Source organism: Peromyscus maniculatus, chromosome 20, assembly GCF_049852395.1.
Source record: "Peromyscus maniculatus bairdii isolate BWxNUB_F1_BW_parent chromosome 20, HU_Pman_BW_mat_3.1, whole genome shotgun sequence".
NCBI classification, from domain to species: Eukaryota; Metazoa; Chordata; class Mammalia; order Rodentia; family Cricetidae; genus Peromyscus; species Peromyscus maniculatus.
In genome coordinates, this window is record NC_134871.1 from 48,352,876 (window position 1) to 48,373,844 (window position 20,969).

At 50.4% G+C, this 20,969-nt stretch overlaps 1 protein-coding gene and 1 pseudogene across 1 annotated transcript; one reads left to right on the forward strand and one right to left on the reverse strand.

Moving 5' to 3' along the window:
- Positions 1 to 1,122: 1,122 nt before the first annotated feature.
- On the reverse strand, positions 1,123 to 11,222 carry Ankrd54 (ankyrin repeat domain 54). Its single transcript, XM_042264734.2, has 9 exons — positions 10,806 to 11,222; positions 9,052 to 9,099; positions 4,944 to 5,042; positions 3,672 to 3,743; positions 2,989 to 3,036; positions 2,787 to 2,911; positions 2,510 to 2,617; positions 2,072 to 2,142; positions 1,123 to 1,967 (listed from the first exon to the last, which is right to left on the reverse strand). The coding sequence occupies exons 1-9, from the start codon at positions 11,128 to 11,130 to the stop codon at positions 1,961 to 1,963; spliced, it is 903 nt and encodes a 300-aa protein (XP_042120668.1). The 5' UTR covers positions 11,131 to 11,222; the 3' UTR covers positions 1,123 to 1,960.
- A 422-nt stretch (positions 11,223 to 11,644) lies between these two features.
- On the forward strand, positions 11,645 to 13,077 carry LOC102910133 (caspase-2 pseudogene; annotated as a pseudogene).
- Positions 13,078 to 20,969: the final 7,892 nt, after the last annotated feature.

Below are 20,969 nucleotides of genomic sequence, written 5' to 3' on the forward strand. Positions count from 1 at the left end.
CCCTTCTGTCTGCACGGCCACAGAGGGAGTTAGTAACACACACTGTGCTAAGGCCAAGGGTGCTCTGGGGGCCTCACTTGCAGTAACAGGGTGCAGGATGCCGTCCTTCCTGGAGGCCGAGGCTTCGGGAATATTAGTCCCCGTGTCTTGCTGTCTTAGAAATTCTGGGTCACCTCAGGGCAATCTGAAGTTCCAACAGACCCCACTCTTCAAATTCAAAGCAGCAGCCTGGGGCAAGGTGCATGCCCAGGCAGCCCCAGAAGACCCTGGCGGCTTTCACGCATCTGTTCCCAGGGCACCAAAGCTGGCGTTCCAATTTTGCTTACTGTAGATTTTTCTTCAGGATGCCAGGGCGCACGCCACACAAACCTTACTCCGTTCTGACGTTCTTGTCCCTTCCCTAACGGGCAGAGGGCCGGTAACCATGCCTTAACTCTTTCCAGGTGGTCTAGGGTGAGGAGGCCCAAGGACAAGGCCTGAGGGGGGGGGGGGGTCCTTCCCTTCCTGCCTCTCGTCTGTCTTGGTTTCCAGCCTGCCCCAGGTAATGGCCTTGGCCCCAGCGAAACCCAAAGAAGAGAGCAAGATCAGGTGAACCCCTGAGCCCCAAGAAGTGAAGGTCACCCAGGCAGAGGAGAAAGCCTGGCCCCCACACAGCTCCTTGTTCCTCCTGCCCCTCAGCAGGGACAGCAGCTGCTCCTCCTCAGTCTTGGGGCGGCTGCAGCACTTTGCCCTCCCAACCCTGCCAACGTGGGGGACTTTGGATTTCCTTCCCCCTCCACAGGGGGCTGGGGGATGAAATCCCATCCAGTTCCTCCTCCAGGGTCTGGGGATGGCTGAGTTTCCACTCAGTACAGAGCTGGGATCTGAAGACGGGCTCTCTTCTGCCAGTAGCCAGGGCTTCCAGCTTGGCGAGAGAAAATGGGGCAATGCCAGGCCAGACACGGACTGAGCTTAGAAGCCAGTGGCCGATCCCTATCTGGAGGGGGCACCTACTATGTAAGGATTCCCCCCACCCCAGAGTCATCTCCCTCAGGACAGGGTAGGGCACTGTTCAGCGGACCTAAGAGACCTCTGCAATGAGTGAGTCCTGTTGTCACGACAAGAAGCCACCACTAAAAAAACCCAGCTTAAACAGCAGGTTTATTCTCACAGTTCTGGAGGCTAGAAACTAAACTGTGTCCCACTGAGCTCAATCCAGTCCAGAGCCAGGCCCTGCGGGGCGTTCAGAGGGCGATCCATCTGCAGTCCTTGCTCAGCTCCTGCCTCTTCCTCCACTTCTCACACCCATGTGGCAGCAGTCACCTCCCGCCTCCCTCCCACAGGGTACCCGGCTGGTACCCCGGCCACCTAGATGATCCAGGATCCTCTCTCCTCTAGAGACCTCTAGTTATATGTCTGTGCAGACGCCTGCCACACCACCCAAGGCCTCGAGGTCCCTGGGATGAGGACCTGGGCACATGAATTGCTATCTGTCTCTGACAACTGGGCACAGAATAGATCCCCATAGATCCGTAGTGTTTCAGTGACTGGGGGGAGGGAACTGGAGACCTTTCTTTGGGCTAAACAGGGCCCCTAACCTTATGAAGGCCTAGGCATCAGCAATGTCCCTCCTCTGCTCAGAGACACCCATGCAGTGCAGTGTGTCCTTGAAAGTCAGGTGCAGGGCTAAACTTCAGTGCTGGTGTGAGGGGCAGGGCCAGCTTGGAGACCCACAGCAGCCGGGGGGCCTCGGCGTGCCTACCCAAAGCCAGATGATGGCAATAAGTCCATGGCTAGGAAGAAACAGGGCTCTGGGGCTTGCTGGGGACGTTGGGAGGCCACAAGAGGAGGACTGCTGTGGGCCAGGACAGCACACGTGGGCCTGGAGTATGGCTACAGAGGCTGGCATGATGCAGCAGGAGCTGGGGCTGTGGTCCTGGCCCAGAGAGATGATGCAGACTGTCTGGAAGCAGCTCTGCCCTCAGCATCTAAGGGCAAGGGCAAGGTGGAACTCCGGAGTCCCCTGAGCGTTCCCTGCCCCGAGAGCGGAGGGCAGGAGGGTGGTGGCAAAGCATGGGGTCTTCCTTGCTACCTCTTCTCCATGCTCTGCATCTGCAGACTGAGGGAGGTGAAGCTGGCCAAGAGGTCCGTCACTTCATCCACCTGCAGGAGAAACCCAGGCGGATACCGGGGATCGCCATGGAACACAGGCAGTGCCCCTCTTCGGGGCATACAAATGCTTGCCCCGTCTTGGTGTTTCAGTGACTGGGATGGGGTTTGGAGACTTTTGACTTTTGTGTTGGGCTCAGCAGGGTCTGTCCTTGACCAGTGAAGGCCTAGGTGTCACCAACCCTTGTGACTATGGGTTCATCCTGGGCATCAGGTAGTCTGGGACTGCGGGCCAACCCCCCCCTCCCCCACCGAGAGCAGGGACATGAGCACACACCAGCCTCCAGAGCTTCCCGGGAGTGGACAGAAGCTGTGAGGGCCACGGTGGTGGCGACACCCCAGTCCTGTGGCTACAGCTCACCTGCTCTTTGGTACTTGTCATCTGGAGACGGGTACAGAGGTCATCCAGCCGTTCCCGCTGTTCATGCCGCCCCAGGCGCTCCAGGTACTCCCGTAGCATGTGGATGATCTGGAAGGAGATGGCGGGTTGAGCTGCTGGCTAGGAGGCAGGCACAGGCCCAACTTGCCACCATTAGCATAATGGAGCTGGGATGTTGGGGGTCAGTGAGATCAGGAGCCCTAAGCCAGAGGCAGGAGGTCTGGTAAGTGTGGTACCCATCCAGGTAGAAATCATTCACCTGCTTCACCTCCAGCCGGACGGCCTCCAGGCACTGGGAATGACCTTCCTGTAGGATGTTCAGCTTTGACTTGGCCAGGTGTAGGGGCGTGCGGCCAGCTCTGTCCAGGGCATCCACACGGGCCCCTGTGGGAACAGGCAGATGGAAGCATGCTGGGATGAGACTAAGAGAAGGGCTGGAAGAGGGGGACGGGGCCACATACCTCCTCGAAGCAGTGTGGTGATGACAGGCACATGGTTGGTGCACGCCGCTGCAAAACAAGAGAGACTTAAGAATCACGACTGGCCGGGCGGTGGTGGCGCACGCCTTTAATCCCAGCACTTGGGAGGCAGAGGCAGGCGGATCTCTGTGAGTTCGAGGCCAGCTTGGGCTACCAAGTGAGTTCCAGGAAAGGCGCAAAGCTACATAGAGAAACCCTGTCTCGAAAAACCAAAAAAAAAAAAAAAAAAAGAATCACGACTGTGGAGAACAGGAAAGAGAAGCTGTGTCTGTGCCACATTACTCCTGAGACAGGATCACCAAGGCAGTGTGCCCTATTGGGCAGGATTCAGGTCAAGTCCCATTTTCTCCCTGTACAGTTGGGGAAACTGAGGCCCGGAGATAGGACTCACTATGATCGATGGTGTGAGTCAACAGCAAGGCTGGGTCAGCCCAAGCTCACAACCCACTCCCTAGCAGAGGTGCTGCAGCCAGTCCAGGGCACACAAGCGCCTCTGCCCAGTGCACAGCCTACTGTGAATGGCTGGTCTGGGGGACCCAGGCTGTGGGGAACGCACACTTGTGCTTCAGGCCTTGCCAGGAGGCTAGGAGATACTTCTGGGAGCCTATAGAACCCTAGGCTTTATGTCTTAGAAGTCTACCTTGCAGTGGCTTTGGAGGACTTACCCAGGTGCAGTGGTGTGTTGCCCAGGCCATCCTGTTGGTTGGGGTCAGCCCCATGGTCCAGGAGAAGCTGCACTGAAGACAGAAACAGCCACGGTGTACTGTTAGAGGTCCAGCCACTGAACCCTGCCCTGGAGAGGCGCCCTGGAGTGCAGAGTGCGGGATCCAGACATGGTTCCCCATGCTGCTGCATGCACTCAGTTACTTATGTGATCTGCAGGGTTTATGCGTAGGACCCCAAGGGTCCGGAACCAGGGACTCAGGGAGAATCTCTTGGCCTCTCGGTCCTATCCGACAGAGGGAAGTACCCGGGAAGGCTCCTGAAGGTATTTCCTACACCCCTACAGCAGCACGCTGGCTGCCTGGCCGCACTGAGTGAGGCCATAGATGACGCTGCGCTCCATGAACAGTCTCTCCTCTTCAGCAGTCCGGGGCCACCTCATGTTGCCAGGCCTTGCCAATCATCCAGCTGCAATCACTGGAGGGCCAGGCTGAGTCTCACAAAAGAGCACAAGCTAATTCCAGAGGGATTGGTCAGAGATGAAATGGGAACAGTAACACTGTCACATCTCTAGAAGAAAACAGGAGACTATCTTTGTGGGGAAGGCGAAGATCTCGTGAAGTTACACACAGAAAAACCCACTAACCATTGGAAAGGAGCAGCCAGCACACTGTCGCTGGGCCTGGTGACTTAGGTCTGTGATTCTAGCTATCCCGGGGTCTGGGGCTGGAGGGTCTCAGGTTCAAGGCCTACCTGGTTTGTAGCATGAGCTTAAGACCAACATGGACAACTTACTAGGACCTTGTCTCAAACCAAAAAGTAAAAAGAGGGCTGGAATATAGCTTAGTGGTGGACCACTTGCCAACACACGTAAAGACCCTGGGTTTGAGCCCAGGACCACAAAAGGAAAAAAAAAAAGCCGGCCCAGGTGTGGCAGTGTACACCTGTAATGTGAGCACCTGGAGACAGAAGGAGGTCGGTGGTCATTCTCAGCAACACACAGCAAGTATAAGGCCAGCCTGGACTACATGAGACCCTGTTACACACACACACACACACACACACACACACTTCATTAACAAGCACTTCTGTTTATTAAATGACCATTCCCCAAGGCACACTGGCACACATCTGTCATCCCAGCACTTGAGGGCTCCTGTCCCAAGTCTTCCTTGTCCCACAGCCCGGGTCCCCCTGAGGCATGCAGACAGCAGTTCCTCCCCCATTCCATTCACCGGTCTGGACCGGTTCCTGTCACGTGCCCCGGGACTCACCAATCTGGTCATTGCCATTGCAGGAGGCAAAATGGAGGGCCGTGCGGCCCTTGTCGTCAGCGGCGCAGGGGTCTGCCCCGTCCTCCAGCAGCTGCTGCACTGACCACCGCGATGGCGGAGGAGGAGCGGAGAAAGAAGTAATGTTAGCTGTGCCATAGTCCCTAGGGATGGCCAGTGATGCTCAAGGCCCCTCCAGATGAACCGTTCACAATTCACAGGAAAGGTGGTCCCTCCTAGATGCCGGCCCCACGGGGACTACTGGCCCCCGGGGCATCTGTCATCTTACTGGCCATGGATTCTGTGTTTAACCGATGTGCCTAGGCATCAGCTAGAACATCAGAAGAGGCTCCTGATCTTTACGGTAGGAACTGCAGAGTCACAGTAATTCTGGAGTAGGCCGTGGCCCCATCCTCTGTCTCTGCTAGGATACATATCCGTTCCAGCTGGACACAGCTGCCCAAGCTACTGGCTGGTACTTGGTTCTCAAGAGGTAGCACTTGGAAGGGACCAGAGCACAAGCCCCAGGGACACACAGAGTCCCAGGCTAAGAAGCAAGAAAGGAGTGTACAGCCACCATCATGAGGCGGTGGCAGGAGCTGGGATGAGCACAGGCCTGGAGGCCTGGTCTTCACAGCATCATCAGAAATGGCCTTCATCTCTGCCCTGACATCTGCAGAGCCGCTGTGAGGGCGATAATGGATGTGCTATTGCTTCTCTGACAGTGCAGGGCCCTGAAAAGGGGGAGACATTATGTACTAATGACCATGTCCAGCACAAGTGGGGAAAATTGCTGCCAGTCATTTTAGAGTCTGACATTTTAGTCTCTTTTCCCCAGCAGCACCCTCAAGGATCTGAGTCCTTCCAGCCAAACTGCTCCCTGTCCATGTAGCTCTCCCCAGCTGAGTCAGCCTCTCCTCTCCCACAATTCTCCATTTCCTGTTCATCCTGTTCTTTAGCAGCAGGGGACTGTCCATTCTAGACCAGTGCTCACTGGACAGTGTACTCGGAATTCTGGCCAGGAGTCAGCCTGACAATAGCCATGCAAGGTGTCACAAACACCTGCCAGACCAGGACACTTCGGCCCAGTGAGACATAAGGTTCAGAGGCCACAGCGACCCAGGTGACAAGAGGCAAAGCAGGCCGCAAACCTGGCTTCTTTCTCTGCGCCAGCTCAGCACAGCACTGCTGTTTCCAATTCCTGCCTGGATTTGTTTTGGTTTTCAGTTCTTAGAGACAGGGTTTCCTGTAGCCTGTTGTAGCCCTGGCTGTCCAGGAACTCACTCTGTAGACCAGGCTGGCCTCGAACTCACCAAGATCTGCCTGCCTCTGCCTCCTGAGTGCTGGGATTAAAGCCGTGTGCCACTGCTGCCCAGCTCCATCTGGGTTTTGAACTGGCGTCACTTTATAGTCTTCCTCCTCAGCTATATTACAAGTTTAAGGCTTTGGTATGAGGCATAGTGTCCCTTAAGTGCTCAGTTAGTGTTTCTGACTGGCTGGCTGTCATGTCACACTCCTGTAACCATAGCACTCTAGAGACAGGAGATTCACAAGTTCAAGACCAAACTGAAAGACATCAGCCCTAACCCTATTCTCTTGCCACACCCTAGAGAGTTTTTTAAAAAAGTGTCTGGGTGTGCAGGAAGGCTCAGTAGGTCAAGGCACTAACCCTGACGCCCTGAGTTCAATCACGGAAACCCACAGGGTGGAAGGAGGGAACAAGTATCCCTAAGTTGTACTCTGACATCTACAAGCACACACTTGCTCCCCCAAATAATAGCATTAAAAAATAATGTCTATTATCTTTCATTGCAAAGATGCTCAAATATCCTCAAACATTTAATTTCATGGAAAACAGACCAAAGTGAGAAGTGGACAGACCTTTCAGGTTCTGAGCCTACCGACTATTGCTGAGCCAAAGGCAAGGGAACCATCTGGAAGCAGGTCCCTGAGGTAACTGTCCCTACCCGATGCCTGCTGTAAGGGGCCCTATAACCATGGCCCTTCATCAGTGTTCACATCTTACCTGTTTCTCACAGCATCCCACCACCAAAGCAGAATGCTGTACCCTGGAAGTAGGCAGAACAATGGCCCTCAAATTTTGTGGCTATGTTACCTTCAAGGCAAAAGTAATTTTTATAGATCTGCCTAAGGCTAAATAAAGACTCTAAGATAAGAAGACAATGCTGAATTATCAAGGCCCAACGGAACTGAATGAATCCTTAAAACTAAAGGACTTTTCTTTTTTTTCTTTTTTTGGTTTTTCAAGAAAAGGTTTCTCTGTGTAGTTTTGGTGGCTGTCCTGGATCTCACTCTGTAGACCAGGCTGGCCTCAAACTCACAGAGATCCACCTGCCTCTGCCTCCCAAGTGCTGGGATTAAAGGTGTGCGCCACCACTGCCCAGCCAGAGGACCTTTTCTTACTTCAAAAACTAGAGATGGTAAGATAGGACTCGGCCCACTGTGCCGGCTTTGTAGGTGAGAAACACAGCAACTTAGAAACAAAGAGAAACAGATTCTTCCCAGGACCCTCCAGAAAGAAATGCAGCCTGGAAGACTCCTGCAGTTAGCCTGGCTGGGAAAGCTGGGTTGGACGTGTGACCTACAGAACTGCCCATGCTACATGTGTTGTTGAGCACTGACCGTGGGTCATTTGTTGAGGCCGCTCGGATGGTGAATCCTAACTTGATCAGAGAAGTAACCAGGAGATCACCTGTCAGTGTGAACCTATGAGGGCATTCTCAGAGAAGATTCAGGAAGGAGGGAATTCCCGCCCTGAGCGTGGGCAGCACCATCCCATATGCTGCGGGCCTAGAAGGACAGGACAGGGAAAAGGAGGAAGCCTGAGAGCACATGCATGCTCTCTCTCTGCTTCCTGTGCAGTGACAATGACCTCCCTTCTGTCACGCCCACCCTACAGCAATGGCCAATGCAGACTTGCTTTTCTTTTCTTTTTCATTTATCTTTTTGTTTGTTGTGTATGTATGGTATATGTTCAAAGTGTGTGTAAGTGCATGTGCCTATGTGCCTGCATGCAGGGACCAGAGGAGGGCATTAAGGACCTTCTGTCTCTCTACACCTTATTTTATGACATAAGGTCTCTTACTGAACCTGAAGCTTCCTGCTTCACTTTGGATGGATGGCCACCAAGCTCCTAGGATCCACCTGTCTCCAACCCCCTGATGCTGGGGTTACAGGCACATGGAGCCATGCCTGATTTTCTCACACGGGTCCTGGGGATTTGAACTCAGGTCCTCTTGTTTGTACAGCAAATGCTCTTTCCCACGGAGCCAAGCCTATTATTTTCCTCTCGCTCTGTACCCCAGGCTGTTTTAGAACTTACTGTGTAGACCAGACTGGCCTCAATTTGTCATCCACCTACCTCTGCCTCCTGAGAGCTGGGATTAAGGGCATACCCCACCACCCTGAGATGTGAATGATCTGAGAACTTAAAGATCTGAAATCACGAGCCAAAAGCAACCTCCTTCCTTGTCACCGTGACAGTCTGACAATACAGCAGCCGCAGTGAACCGACACACCCTTCCCCCCGACACATGGCAGGTATCAGCAGCAGTAGCGGTAATGGTAGTAGTAGTACTATTGGTCCTAGAAGCTGTGCTCATACCTCTGATGCTCTACCTCAGTTAGGGAATGCTCAGAAGCAGCAACAGAAAGACAGCTGCAGCGTCCTACAGGGAGCCCCACCCATGCTTGTCAGACGCCCTGTCAGTGACAGGTCTGAGGACCAGGTACTGGACAGCCAGGGAGGCCAGACGATCACCCGGCAGTCAAGGCGGAGCGTTCACTCCTGGGAGCCAAAAGTTCCAAAGTGGGCACGTGCTCTTTGCTGCGGGCTTTGCTGAATCCAGGGGAGGGGATAAAAACAAACAAAACAGGCCTGGTCACTAGCATCAGGAAGCACACAGGGTGATGAGCACTGGGACACCAGAGACGCTGGGTACCAGAGGAGCCCGGTGAGGGAGTACCCACACTTTACTTCTGTTTTGCACAGTGACTTCAGAGTCAGGGAGTGAACACAGCGAGCATGCTCCAAGGAATGAGGGTGAGCTGGCAGACTGCCCGGGTATGGAGTCCTTAGGTGCACACTCACCTGTTTCTACATCATTGGCATTGGCCGAGTCCCTCAGCCTCTTCAGAGCTACAAAGAGAGAAGAGACAGTTAAGAAAAAAAAAAAAGACCAGACCAGAACAGAAGGCGCATGCTTCCCGGCTCTCCCTGGTAGTCCACCTTTCAGTCACAGAACAGAAAGGCAAAGGTACTGGGGTAGAAGCCACTAGTCTAAGGACAAGGAGAACCTGGAACCAGGCCACAGCTGGAGGAGAGACCAATTTCTGTAACAAAGCTGGCTCCTGGAGCCAGATCTAATTTCTGCCACTTGTGGCAGCTGGCAACCTTGAGCACGCCAGTTTCTTACCCTGGGCCTTGGCCCACCATCTGTAAAGCAAGGCTGAGCTGTTCTGCCAGCCCTTAAGTTGTTACAAAGAAAACTGAGGTAATCCTTTTTTAAAGAGAAAGAGTGAGAGGGTTCATTTAGTCCCTTGTGAGCTAACTGCACTCCACCTTTTATTATTCTAGTCCTTCCTAAATGGATTACCAACCTTGCTAATTCCTAAGCAGAAACGTCCACGGACATTGCCTCTGCTTTAGAACTAACAGGAACTACCTTTGCTGTCAGAGAATGGTCCAAAAAAACAAAACAAAACTGCAGACTAGCTGTATCAATTGTATACATCATATGCCACTTCTTTGTTTCTCTAGGACTTTGAAATTCTCTTTTAATCTTCTCTAAGACAGGGTTTCTCTGTGTAGCCCTGGCTGTCCTCGAACTCACTCTGTAGACCAGTCTGGCCTCAAATTCAGAGATCTGCCTGCCTTTGCCTCCCGAGTGCTGGGACTAAAGGCGTGCGCTACCATTGCCCGGCCCTCTTTTGACCTTTATAACACTAACACACCAGATCAAATGGTGCTAGTCTGAAAAGGGACCTTAAAACTTTCATTCTTAACCCTCCTGCACCCCATTTTCCTTTTCACCCATAAACGGCAGAAAACAACATAGCAGATATACCAGGGCAGTCTGGCTGACCTGGGTTCAAATACTGGTACAGTCTTTTTCTATGTGACTTGAAATCAGAATGTCCAAGTGGTAATAACTGGACTTGATATCGATAATATGTAGGATTTAGGGATGCTGAATTGGATTAGTGGGGAAAGATGCTTGCTTCCAAACCCGACCTGAGTGCAATCGCCAGGATTCACACTGTGGACCTAGAACCTGCTACTTCGACCAAGCTAGCCTTGAACTCACAGAGATCTTCCTGCCTCTGCCTCCTGAGGATTACAGGTGTGCACTACCACACCTGGCTGATTTTCTTGTTTACAGTATATTCTGTACAGGTCATTTCCCACGGGTCACAATCTATCTCTGAAAGGATTATAAAAGGTTGTATTTCAAACAAGTGTTTGGCCCATCACAAAGGTAGACTACACGTTCAGAACCTTCCCTAACTGATAACACCCCAGTAAAGTTGGTAGTGCACCCATTCTACAAATAGAAAACCGAGGCCACAAGTGTCTGTAGGTTGTGCAAGGGCCACGTGTGGGGCAGTCTGATTCAGACCTGTGCATCCACACAAGTTGGTATAGCGTGGCCACGGGCTCTGGGCTCCCTTCTCTAATAATGAAAATTATTCTCCACTGTCCCACAGTATTGTCTACTAACAACCACCCCTGAGAGTGGAAAGTTTTTATTCGGTGATGTCCAAGTGGCCAAAGCCACGGTCCTCGGCAGCTCTAACTACTGCGATCACTCACAAGCGACCCCAGGGATCCCCAGCTGAGCTCACCGTGAACCTCCTTGCCGGTGGGCCCGAGCCGGCGGTGGGGCCTGGCGGCGCGCCTCAGCCGCCCGGTGGGGATCTTGCAGCGCAGTTCGTCGCGGGGCTCGGCGTCCTGCTGCCACAGGACCTGGAGGTAGCGCAGCGGGGACGGGGCCCGGCCGGCTGCCCGGCCCGGGAGGCCTGCGCCGCCGCCCAGCGCAGCGCCTAGGTCTGCGAAGGAGAACAGGCCTCCGGCTTCCGCCAGCGGCTCCGGCGCCACAGCGCACTCGCCGTCGGAGCTCGAGCGGCCCGATCGGGACTCGTCATCCGCGCCCCCGCCGGTGGCTGCCATGGCAACGGCGAGGCGCGGGCCAAGCCGCGCCAGCCTCGTTCCAGACGGACCAACGGACCCGCTTCCCTCCTGGAGGAGCCTCGCTGTCAGCGAGCGGGAGGGCGGGGCCTGCAACCACGGCAACAGAGTGCGGGTAGGCCGGGCCGCGTAGAGCGTCGGACCAATCAGAGACCGCCGACCCTGCGCAACACAGCCAATCAGGCAAGGAAAGCAGAGTACAAGACGAACACTGGTTAACGGTAGTGTGACTGGCGGGCGCGTAAGCCAATCACAAATTAGAGTGGCTACGCACTTAGCGGTTGCTACCGGAGCCAGTAAAACAGAAGAGTTCAGGCCACTTTCCGCCCCCCATCCTCTTCTTCCAGTTCTTCCTGTCGTAGCTCCGGAAAGACGACTGGCAAAGGCTTTAGCCAATCACGGCAAATGCTCTTCAGCCAATCGGAAAGGAAAGTGAAGAAACCAAACTACTCTGGTGTAGGTGTGTTTTGAATCAATGAACATACACACGAAAAGAGAGATTTCCCACAAAACGCACAATGATTTGTAGATATCACCACGAATCAGGCGGTAATCTCTTCTAACGTAATAGATTTCGCTTCGTCAGGGTTCTCTTGTCCCCGCAGGGATCATTACTTTCACAAAGAATTTTAATTCAATGTTACCTTTAATTCGGGGCAACCCTTCAGTAGGCAGATTAGCCCAGCGCTATTGCTCAGTTTTGAAAATCTATCTACAGGCTTTTGATGCTTTCCGTGAGGCCCTGCGAGAGACCAGGCAAAGTCACTGGGAAGACTTAACTACTCACAACCCTCTCTGATATTCAGCATGCACTTCCACCGCTGAGCTGTGACTAGGACACAAGTCTCCCTTTCCCGGTGTGTGACACCTGCCCGCCTCACAAGAAGCCACGCCTCTCCACAGGTACTACGGACCACTTCCTAGATAATGGTGATGGTCCCCCCTGCCTTCAGGTGAAGCCATGCACTCCTGAGTTTTATCGGGCACATTACCAACTGGCCTACAGGTTGCAGTCTCAGCCTCTTGGCCTGGCACTGGTGTTGAGTAATGTACACTTCACTGGAGAGAAAGACCTGGACTTTCGCTCTGGAGCGGACATGGACCACAATACTCTAGTCACCCTCTTCAAGCTTTTGGGCTATAATGTCCATGTTCTGCATCATCAGACTGCACAGGAAATGCAAGAGAAACTTCAGAATTTTGCACAGTGACACACCAGGTCACAGACTCCTGCATAGTGACACTCCTCTCACAAGGTGTGGAAGGTGGCATCAACGGTGTGGATGGCAAACTGCTTCAGCTTCAAGAGGTTTTTCGACTTTTTGACAATGCTAACTGTCCAAGCCTACAGAACAAGCCGAAAATGTTCTTCATCCAAGCATGCCGTGGAGAGGAGACGGATGGAGGGGTCGACCAGCAATATGGAAAGAACCACCCACAATCCCCTGGATGTGAGGAGAGTGATGCTGGCAAAGAGGAATGAATGAAGATGAGACGACCTACTCGCTCGGACATGATATGTGGCTATGCTTGCCTAAAAGCCACTGCTGCCATGCGGAACACCAAACGGGGTTCCTGGTACATTGAAGCACTCACTCGGGTTTTCTCAGAAAGAGCTCGTGACATGCACGTGGCTGACATGCTGCTTAAGGTGAATGGCCTTATCAAGGAGCTTGAAGGCTGCGCCCCTGGCACAGAATTCCACCGATGCAAAGAGATGTCTGAGTACTGTAGTACTCTGTGTCGTCGGCAGCTCTACCTGTTCCCAGGTCACCCACCCACGTGATGCCACCTGCTGTTCATGCCGTTGGAGGCCACTGGACCACTGGGGGCACAATGGAACCTTCTCTTCAGGATGATTTTTGTTCTGTCTACCCCCTCAGGGCGGAGAGACTCTACCAGGCTTGTTTCCTGTCAGCCATCTCCATCTTTGGGTATGAGACGTAAGGACAGCTCTTCCAGTGTGGTGCTCTCTCGCTGTAGAGCCAGCTCTGAATGGATTTGTTGCCAGAAGCATTTTTGGCTACAGCCAAAGAGCCTGGAAAATGACATTATGAACACAGTATTGTTGTGGGGAGAACGCATGTGGATTTCTCTATGTTTGATATTTCTGTTCCAGGGCTCTTAGGGATACTTTGGTCATTGCTTTTTTTTTTTTTTTTTTTTTACATCATTTAAGGTATCTCAGAGATCATCTCCTATCCTTTTTTCATATCTACAACCTCATTTTTTCCCACAGTGAAGATTTGGACGATGTCCCAAGTTAATGTGGGTGTGTTCATCTATCTTGATGAGGCAGAGAGACTTAGACCCTGCTACTGTGAGCAGAAGTTCCTTTGCATACTTTTGAGCGTAGGCCTGAGGTGAAGGACTGTCTCCTCAGCTTTCCCCTGGGCTCCTTTGTGCTCTGTGCACCCAGCCTTTGGCCAGAGCCTCGGGTCTGCATGCTGTGACCCTGGAAGTTGTACACAGCTCCCTGGTCATGCTTTCTTTGAATTGTCACTGAAATGAACCTTGTAGGCCTTTCATCATAAGCAGGCGGTGACAGGTAAACGTACTGTGTCTCACCTGTCACCAGGTTGTCTCCCTCCTTACTGTGATTTCTGATGTGCAGTTAAACTGAACTTCACGGCCGGCCTCCAGGACATTTCTTGCTTTGCACTGATTGCCCTCTTCATTTTCCTCCCACTCACTGTCTCTGCCAAGTCTGTGAAGTCCTCCTTTGCAGGATCTTCTGGCCACTGAAGGTGTGCTGTATCTTGTTCCTGCCATCTCCTTGAGCATGCGGTTCCTTCAGTGTTCTGAGGCATTACCCCCCTGTCCCTGTCCGTGTGTTAGTGAGGATAGCAGCCTGCACGATAGACCATTAACCCAGAAGCACTTGTCTCTGCTTTTATGAAACTTATTTATTCTTTAAAACCTTTTGCATTTCCATTTTTGCTTCTCTCCCAGTTTATTCTCCACATAACAGTAGTTTCCATTTTTTAAAATACCTGGTGATGTCACTGCCCTGCTTAGAACACTAGCTTCCTGTTAGACCTCATCTAAAATTCAAATCCTTACCCCACTTTACGGGATCTGGCTCTCACCTTCCCTTTGGATCTCAGTAAATGGTGATTTCCCACTGGGCTCCGGCCCCTCTCAGTTCCTCCTTCACTGCCTCAGGCGTTTTGAGTGCTTCTTTAGGATCGTGTCTGATTCTCGAGTCTAGTGGAGGCCTCTGGTCCGTGCTGTCCACGATCAGTCTTCTGTACCTCTTCTGACTGCATCCTGGTGGCCCTTCATTATGCTTGCTGCAGTTTGTAGAGGCACACTTGCGTGTTTTGCTTGCTGATACTGTTGGTTAAATGGCACACTGCTCGTGGCTGGCCGTGCTCTGACGGCCATGCCGGCAGAGGAGAGTGAGAGGGCCCACCGCTTTTTAGACTGGGATGCCGTCACAGGCTGATGACATAATTAAGCACAAAATCCTTACATCCCAGACTTTCGCTTATTATAAAAGAGCAGGTAGATGGGAATAGGGGCATTGTTCCTCTCAAAAACTGCTTCCAGCTGACAACTGGATGTCAGTTGGCTCTTGGGGGAGTCTTCTGAGGTAGACAGGCGTTGTGGGATGCTGTCTGTCATCCATTTGCTCTGGAGACATGTATCCCTCTTGGCTATGGCTGGGAACTTTCTGTTTGACAAGATGCTGGTGACACAGAAAAAAAAAAACTTAGAGAGATAAAAGAATCATTATTATTTTATGTTGACATTTATCTGAGGTAGATCCAGCCTGTCCCTATGGATTTTGAAACATGTTAAGCTTTATCAGAGACAGATTATTTTAAAGCACCTGTTTTCTTTATTAGTTTGGCATCCAGGAGACAAGTGATCAATTGTTAAAAGCATCTCACAGTAATATAGGTTTATATTAAAGTCTTTTTGTAGCGCCCAGATGCTTTTGGGTCTGGGGGTGTAAATACCTTTAGCTGTTACAGTTTCTTTTTTTTTTTTTTTTTTTGGTTTTTTGAGACAGGGTTTCTCTGCGTAGCTTTGCACCTTTCCTGGAGCTCACTTGGTAGCCCAGGCTGGCCTGAAACTCACAGAGATCTACCTGGCTCTGCCTCCCAAGTGCTGGGATTAAAGGCGTGCACCACTACCGCCCGGCCTGTTACAGTTTCTTACTTGATGATCTCTGAACTCTGGTTCTGTGGTGGTCCTGTATCATTGGCTGAACAGTGAGTTAGAACAGGGACCTGGGAAGAGAAAAGCTTGTGGTACATGAGAATTTTTTTTTTTTTTTTTTGGAATTAGGGACAAGGCAAAGATCAGGGCCCTGTCTGTATGCACGTGAGAAACACAGGCTGTGGATCTGGAGTGAAACAATGAGCTCTTATTTTAGGTGGAAATCTTTTTTCATTAAGTAACTCTGAAAGTGCAATTAAATCTGGTGAGGTGGTAAGGCTGTCCTCTGTACCCGACAATAAAGGAGAGGTGGCATCCCAAAACTCCCAGGACCAAGTCAGTGGCTCTGGTGTCCAGAAGGAAAGAAACAGATTGCTTCCCTTCTGTGTTCTGGGTTCCCTGCCATGTCTGTAGCCAAGCCTAGGTCTGCTGGAGGCCTTAGCTTGATGTACCCATGCATCTTAGCGCCTGGGGGCAGTCAGCTGACTGGTTGTCTTTCTAGGTGGCACTTTTAACAAGGCTGTTGATGGCCTGGCAGGGCATTCGCTAGCCCGTGGCCTTTTCTTCACTTAAAACCGGGACCCAGCAGCTTTTGGGAGTTATCGAGTGCCAGCACTTGGCAATTTTGTTTTCGGGCTTTTTTTTTTTTTTTTTCAAGATTTATTTTTTTATTATGTAGACAAGAGAGGGTGCCAGATCTCATTACAGATGGTTGTGAGCCACCATGTGGGTGCTGGGAATTGAACTCAGGACCTCTGGAAGAGAAGTCAGTACTCTTAACCTCTGAGCCATCTCTCCAGCCCTGTTTTCAGGCTTTTATCTTTTCCCTGGCACACCTTAAATGCCACAAATGACTCCCTTGCCTGTGGGCTTGGGAGCCTTGCTCTCCAGATGCTTAAGTTTTAGTCAGGGAGGTGTGGGGAACAAGAGATGGATTTTATTCTGTGTCCTGAATTTTTTTTTCCTCTGATGATTGGTGGCTTAAGGACAGCTTTTGGAAGATCTGCCAGGAGGCAGACTATAAACTGATCCTTTTGGAAGACTTGTCTGAGGCTATAAGCTGATTTTTGGCTCAAGAGCCGTTCTGAGTACTGTAAACTTACTTGTATGGATCTTAGCCACTTCCAGACCTGTCTGTGTTTCTCAAGGCAGTTCAAGGATGAGTGGGTGGCGTTAAGGTGAGTTAGGGTGAGTCCTAGAAACCGCTCAAGCCCGCCCATTTGAGCCCGCCCACTGCCGGTGGAAGTCAGAAAAGGTTGCATGTGGCAGATGCAGAAGTGGGGAGGGAGAAGGGTTTAGAACTTTAGTAGAAAGCTTGGGGATAAAGTAACTCTTATTTGCCCGTTCACTGGCAGAAGTTCCCACGACGCTGTTATGCGGCCAGGTTTACCAGTGACGCCCCCCATCCACCAATGTATCCGCCCCTTTGTCCCATGGCTGTAGCCGAGAGAAAAATAAAAAATTAAAATAACAAACCAGGATCAGACTCCAATCTCGGGCGTCCCCGAGAGTGGAGAGAGATCCATGAGTCAGCTCAAGTCACCGTTCCTCGTCGTCAAGGGAAGGTGAGGGCTGCGGCTGTACTGCAGTTGGTCCACCCTTGAACCCTAGACACCTGACATTGCCAGTACAGCCTGAGGACAACCCCCGGGGTGTCCATCGCAAAGAATATAGCTCAGACTACAGCCGCGAGAACGGCAGCCTCACTGTGGTGATGGCAGCAGTAGCTGTGTGGGGGTCCAGCGGAGGCAGCGAGGGACGCGCACGTGCTTGCAGTCTCGAGGTCTCTCTGGGTGGGGGAGGAGGCGGCAGGTGACAGCGGTCACAGCAGGTCCTCGGTGTGCGGTGGTGTATCCAAGTCATGGCACCAATGTTGGTTAAACAGCGCACTGCTCGTGGCTGGCGGAGGAGTGAGAGGACCCACCCACTTTTTAGTTTGGGATGCCGTTGCAGGCTGATGACGTAATTAAGGACAGAATCCTTACAAACAGATACCTCCCCTACTAAGCTGAAAGCTCCCAGAGAGAATAAACCATGTTCCTTACTTGCTGTATACCCAGTACCTGGAACTTACTAGGTCTTCAGTGAATGTTTCTTGAATAAAGGAAGGAGGCAAGCAGCTAACTCTAGTTAAATCCTGCCTTTAACAATTTCTAAATTGCTATTATAGTATGCAGTTTAATTAGTATTTGTACTCCTCTGTTTTTTTTTTTCAGGTGTTCTATTTTATTTATTTATTTATTTATTTATTTATTTATTTATTTATTTATTAATTATGTATACAGTATTCTGCCTGCACATATGACTATAGGCCAGAAGAGGGCACCAGATCTCATTCTAGATGGTTGTGAGTCACCATGTGGTTGAAGGGAATTGAACTCAGGACCTCTGGAAGAACAGCCAGTGCTCTTAACCTCTGAGCCATCTCTCCAGCCCCAGGTGTTCTATTTTTATCCACTGATTTATTGTTTGTTTTTAAACCATTTGAAGACATATCCACGTGTGAGACAACTTCCTTCACATCTCCATGGTGCCCAGCATATTTGAGGCCTATGGTAGTTGAGGTGCTCGATTATTATTTGTTGTATGAACCAAGTGGTTTGAAGACTTGCTGCCAAATTCTGCCTTTGGGTCAGTATAGGATGCATATATTTGTGTGGTAGAATCTTCACACTTCCCACTGCCAAGATTTTGTATTGCCATCAGGTGCCAAATAAATGTTGATACTTAATTTAAAAAAAAAAAAAAAAGAAAGAAAAGAAAAGAAAAAGAAAATCCTATCTAACACTGGCCTGAACCTGACCCAAGGGAGCTGCTAGTACACACGCGTTCACACGCATGCACACACGTCATTTGCATTTGGACAATTCGTAAATAAAATAAAAAACACTGGTAAGACCAAGTAAATAACTACCTGTAGTCTTGCCTTGTGGGACTCCAAGGACTTGGGTTCTAGTTCCGATCTACCCTAGGTTTGTAATTTGGGGGCAACTTCTTGGAGCCGGTCTTTCGGCCAGGAGTTTTTCTAGGTAGAATGTGAATACCAGCTCAGGCCAGATCCAACAAGTTGCCATTCTTTTCCATCTTTCTTTGTCTCGACCGGTTGTCCTTTACAGGATATTAGAGAAATGTGAACTGGTTGTCAACATTTAAACTTTGAGAGCTGGGGGCTGGAGAGATGTCTCAGTGTTTAAGAGCGAGCACAGACTAATCTTCCAGAGGACATGGGTTCAATTCCCAGCACCCACATGGCAGCTCACAACTGTCTATAGCTCCAGTTTCAGGGGACCTGACACCCATGTCAAAACGCCAATGTACAAAAAATGGAAATAAATAAAATTTTAAAAATTGACAGCTGGTGGGGCTGGAGAGATGGCTCAGCAGGTTAGAGCACTGGCTGTTCTTCCAGGGGACCTGGATTTGATTCCCAGCACCCATGTGGCAGCTCACAACTGTCTGTAACTCCAGTTCCAGAGGATCTGGTACCTTCACACAGACATACTTGCAGGCAAAACACCAATGCACATAAAAAACAAGGAAACCTTAAAAAAACAAATTTAAAAAAAAAATTGGCAGCTGAGCCAGCAAGATGGACCGTGGTTCTCAACCCGGGGGGATCTTGAACAACCCTTTCACAGAAGTAGCCTAAGACCATCTGCATATCAGATATTTACATTATGATTCATAACAGTAGCAGAATTACAGTTATGAAGCAGCAACGAACATCATTTCATGGCTGGGGTCCCCATACATGAGGAACTGTGTTCAAGGGTCACAGCCTTAGGAAGGCTGAGGACCACTGGTGGAGGAGGTGAGAACTCTTGTTGCCATAGACTGACTACCCGAGTTTGATCCCAGATCTTGGGGGAAGTTCTTCTCCCTTAGCTTCCACACTCACTCCACGGCATGGGTGCACCCACGGTCTGTCTCCCTCTCTCTCTCTTCCCCTCCCTCCTCCTCTCCCTCCCTCCCTCACCCCTTCTCGCTCACACACAAATATTAACAAACTTTTAAAATAACACTTAGCTTTCAAATAACAGTTTTATTCACATTCTCCTAAAAATGGGAAGATATTTCAATACATGACATGATTTCCCCACTATTACTATTGTATGTCGTTATTTCAGGCTCATTATGCAGCCTGGGATGACCTTGAACTTCGCTTATTGACTAGAACTAAGATGACAAGCACACATCACCCTGATGTGTTTTGTTTTTCTTTGTTTATGTTTTTTTTATTTTTTTTGTTTGTTTTGTTTTTTTCGAGACAGGGTTTCTCTGTGTAGCTTTGCGCCTTTCCTGGATCTCGCTCTGTAGACCAGGCTGGCCTCGAACTCACAAAGATCCACCCTGACATGTTTGTGTGTTGCTGGGCAGCAAACCCAGTGCTTTGTGCATGGTAGCCAAGCACCCTGCCTGCTGAGTTACATACAACTCAGCTCCTGCTCTCCTTTCCCCTTCTTCTTTTTCTCCTCCTCCTCCTCCTTCTTCAAAGAATTATTTATTTATTACTTATACAGTGTTCTGCCTGTATGTACACCTGCATGTCATAAGAGGGCACCAGATCTCATTATAGATGGTTGTGAGCCACCATGTGGTTGCTGGGAATTGAACTCAGGACCTCTGGAAGAGCAGCCATTGCTCTTAACTGCTGAGCCATCTCTCCAGGCCCCTTATTTCCCCTTCTATACGTAGGATTCCATAGTCTCACCACCCTCGTTACCTTCCAATGGAGGTTGAAAGACAATTGCCACTTCCTGTCATTTGTAGGGAAGACTCCGCCCCCCCCCCCCCCACACACACACACAGGGTTTCTCTGTGAAACCCTGGCTGTCCTTGATCATGCTCTGTAGACCAGGTTAGGTTGGCCATGAACTCAGAGATCCCCCTGCCTCTACACCCTCAAGTGGTGGGATTAAAGGCTTTCACCACCATTTGACCGGCAGAAAGCCTATTCTTAAAATGAGTTAGCAGGAAGTGAAAAATGTTGCTTTTCTTTCTCAAAAGTGGCATAATGAGGCAGGACACGGTGGCGCACACCTTTAATCCCAGCATTCAGGAGGCAGAAGAAGGTAGATCTTTGTGAGTTTGAGGCTAGCCTGGTCTATATTGCGAACTCCCTGCCAACCAGAGCTAGAAAGTGAGATCCTGTCTCAATAAAATAAATCTTAACACACGCAACACACACACACACACACACACACACACACACACACACACACACACACACACATTTGTTTCTCCAGACAAGTTTTCTCTGTCTCTTACTTTCTGCCTCTTCTTTAACTGGATCCCTGAGCCCTGACGGGAGGGGTCTGATGAAGACATCTCCTTTAGCAGTGAGTGCTCCAAAGTCTCTCACTTTCCTCACATTGTCCTCTCGTGGGCCTTTGTGTTAGTCCCCATCTGCTGCAAGAAGAAGCTTCTCTGATGATGACTGAATGAGGCACTGATCTCTGAGGGTTTTGTTTGACATCCTCAAATTCTCATTTCTAGTTTCATTGCAGTTTGGGTTTTCTTTAGTGATTCTATTTCTACTTTCATGTCTTTAGTTGTTTTCATTATTTCGTTCAATTGTTTCTTTGTGTTTTCATTGTCTTCATGAAGGGATTCATTCATATCCTCTTTAAAGTCCTTGAACACATTTATATTCA

Coding starts and splice junctions, on each gene's coding strand:
- Ankrd54 (XM_042264734.2), bottom strand. CDS start 11,130: ATGGCAGCCACCGGCGGGGGCGCGGATGACGAGTCCCGATCGGGCCGC. Junction 3,744..4,943: donor CAATGGCAATGACCAGATTG/GTGAGTCCCGGG, acceptor TTCTGTCTTCAG/TGCAGCTTCTCCTGGACCAT. Junction 2,143..2,509: donor TGACAAGTACCAAAGAGCAG/GTGAGCTGTAGC, acceptor TTTCTCCTGCAG/GTGGATGAAGTGACGGACCT.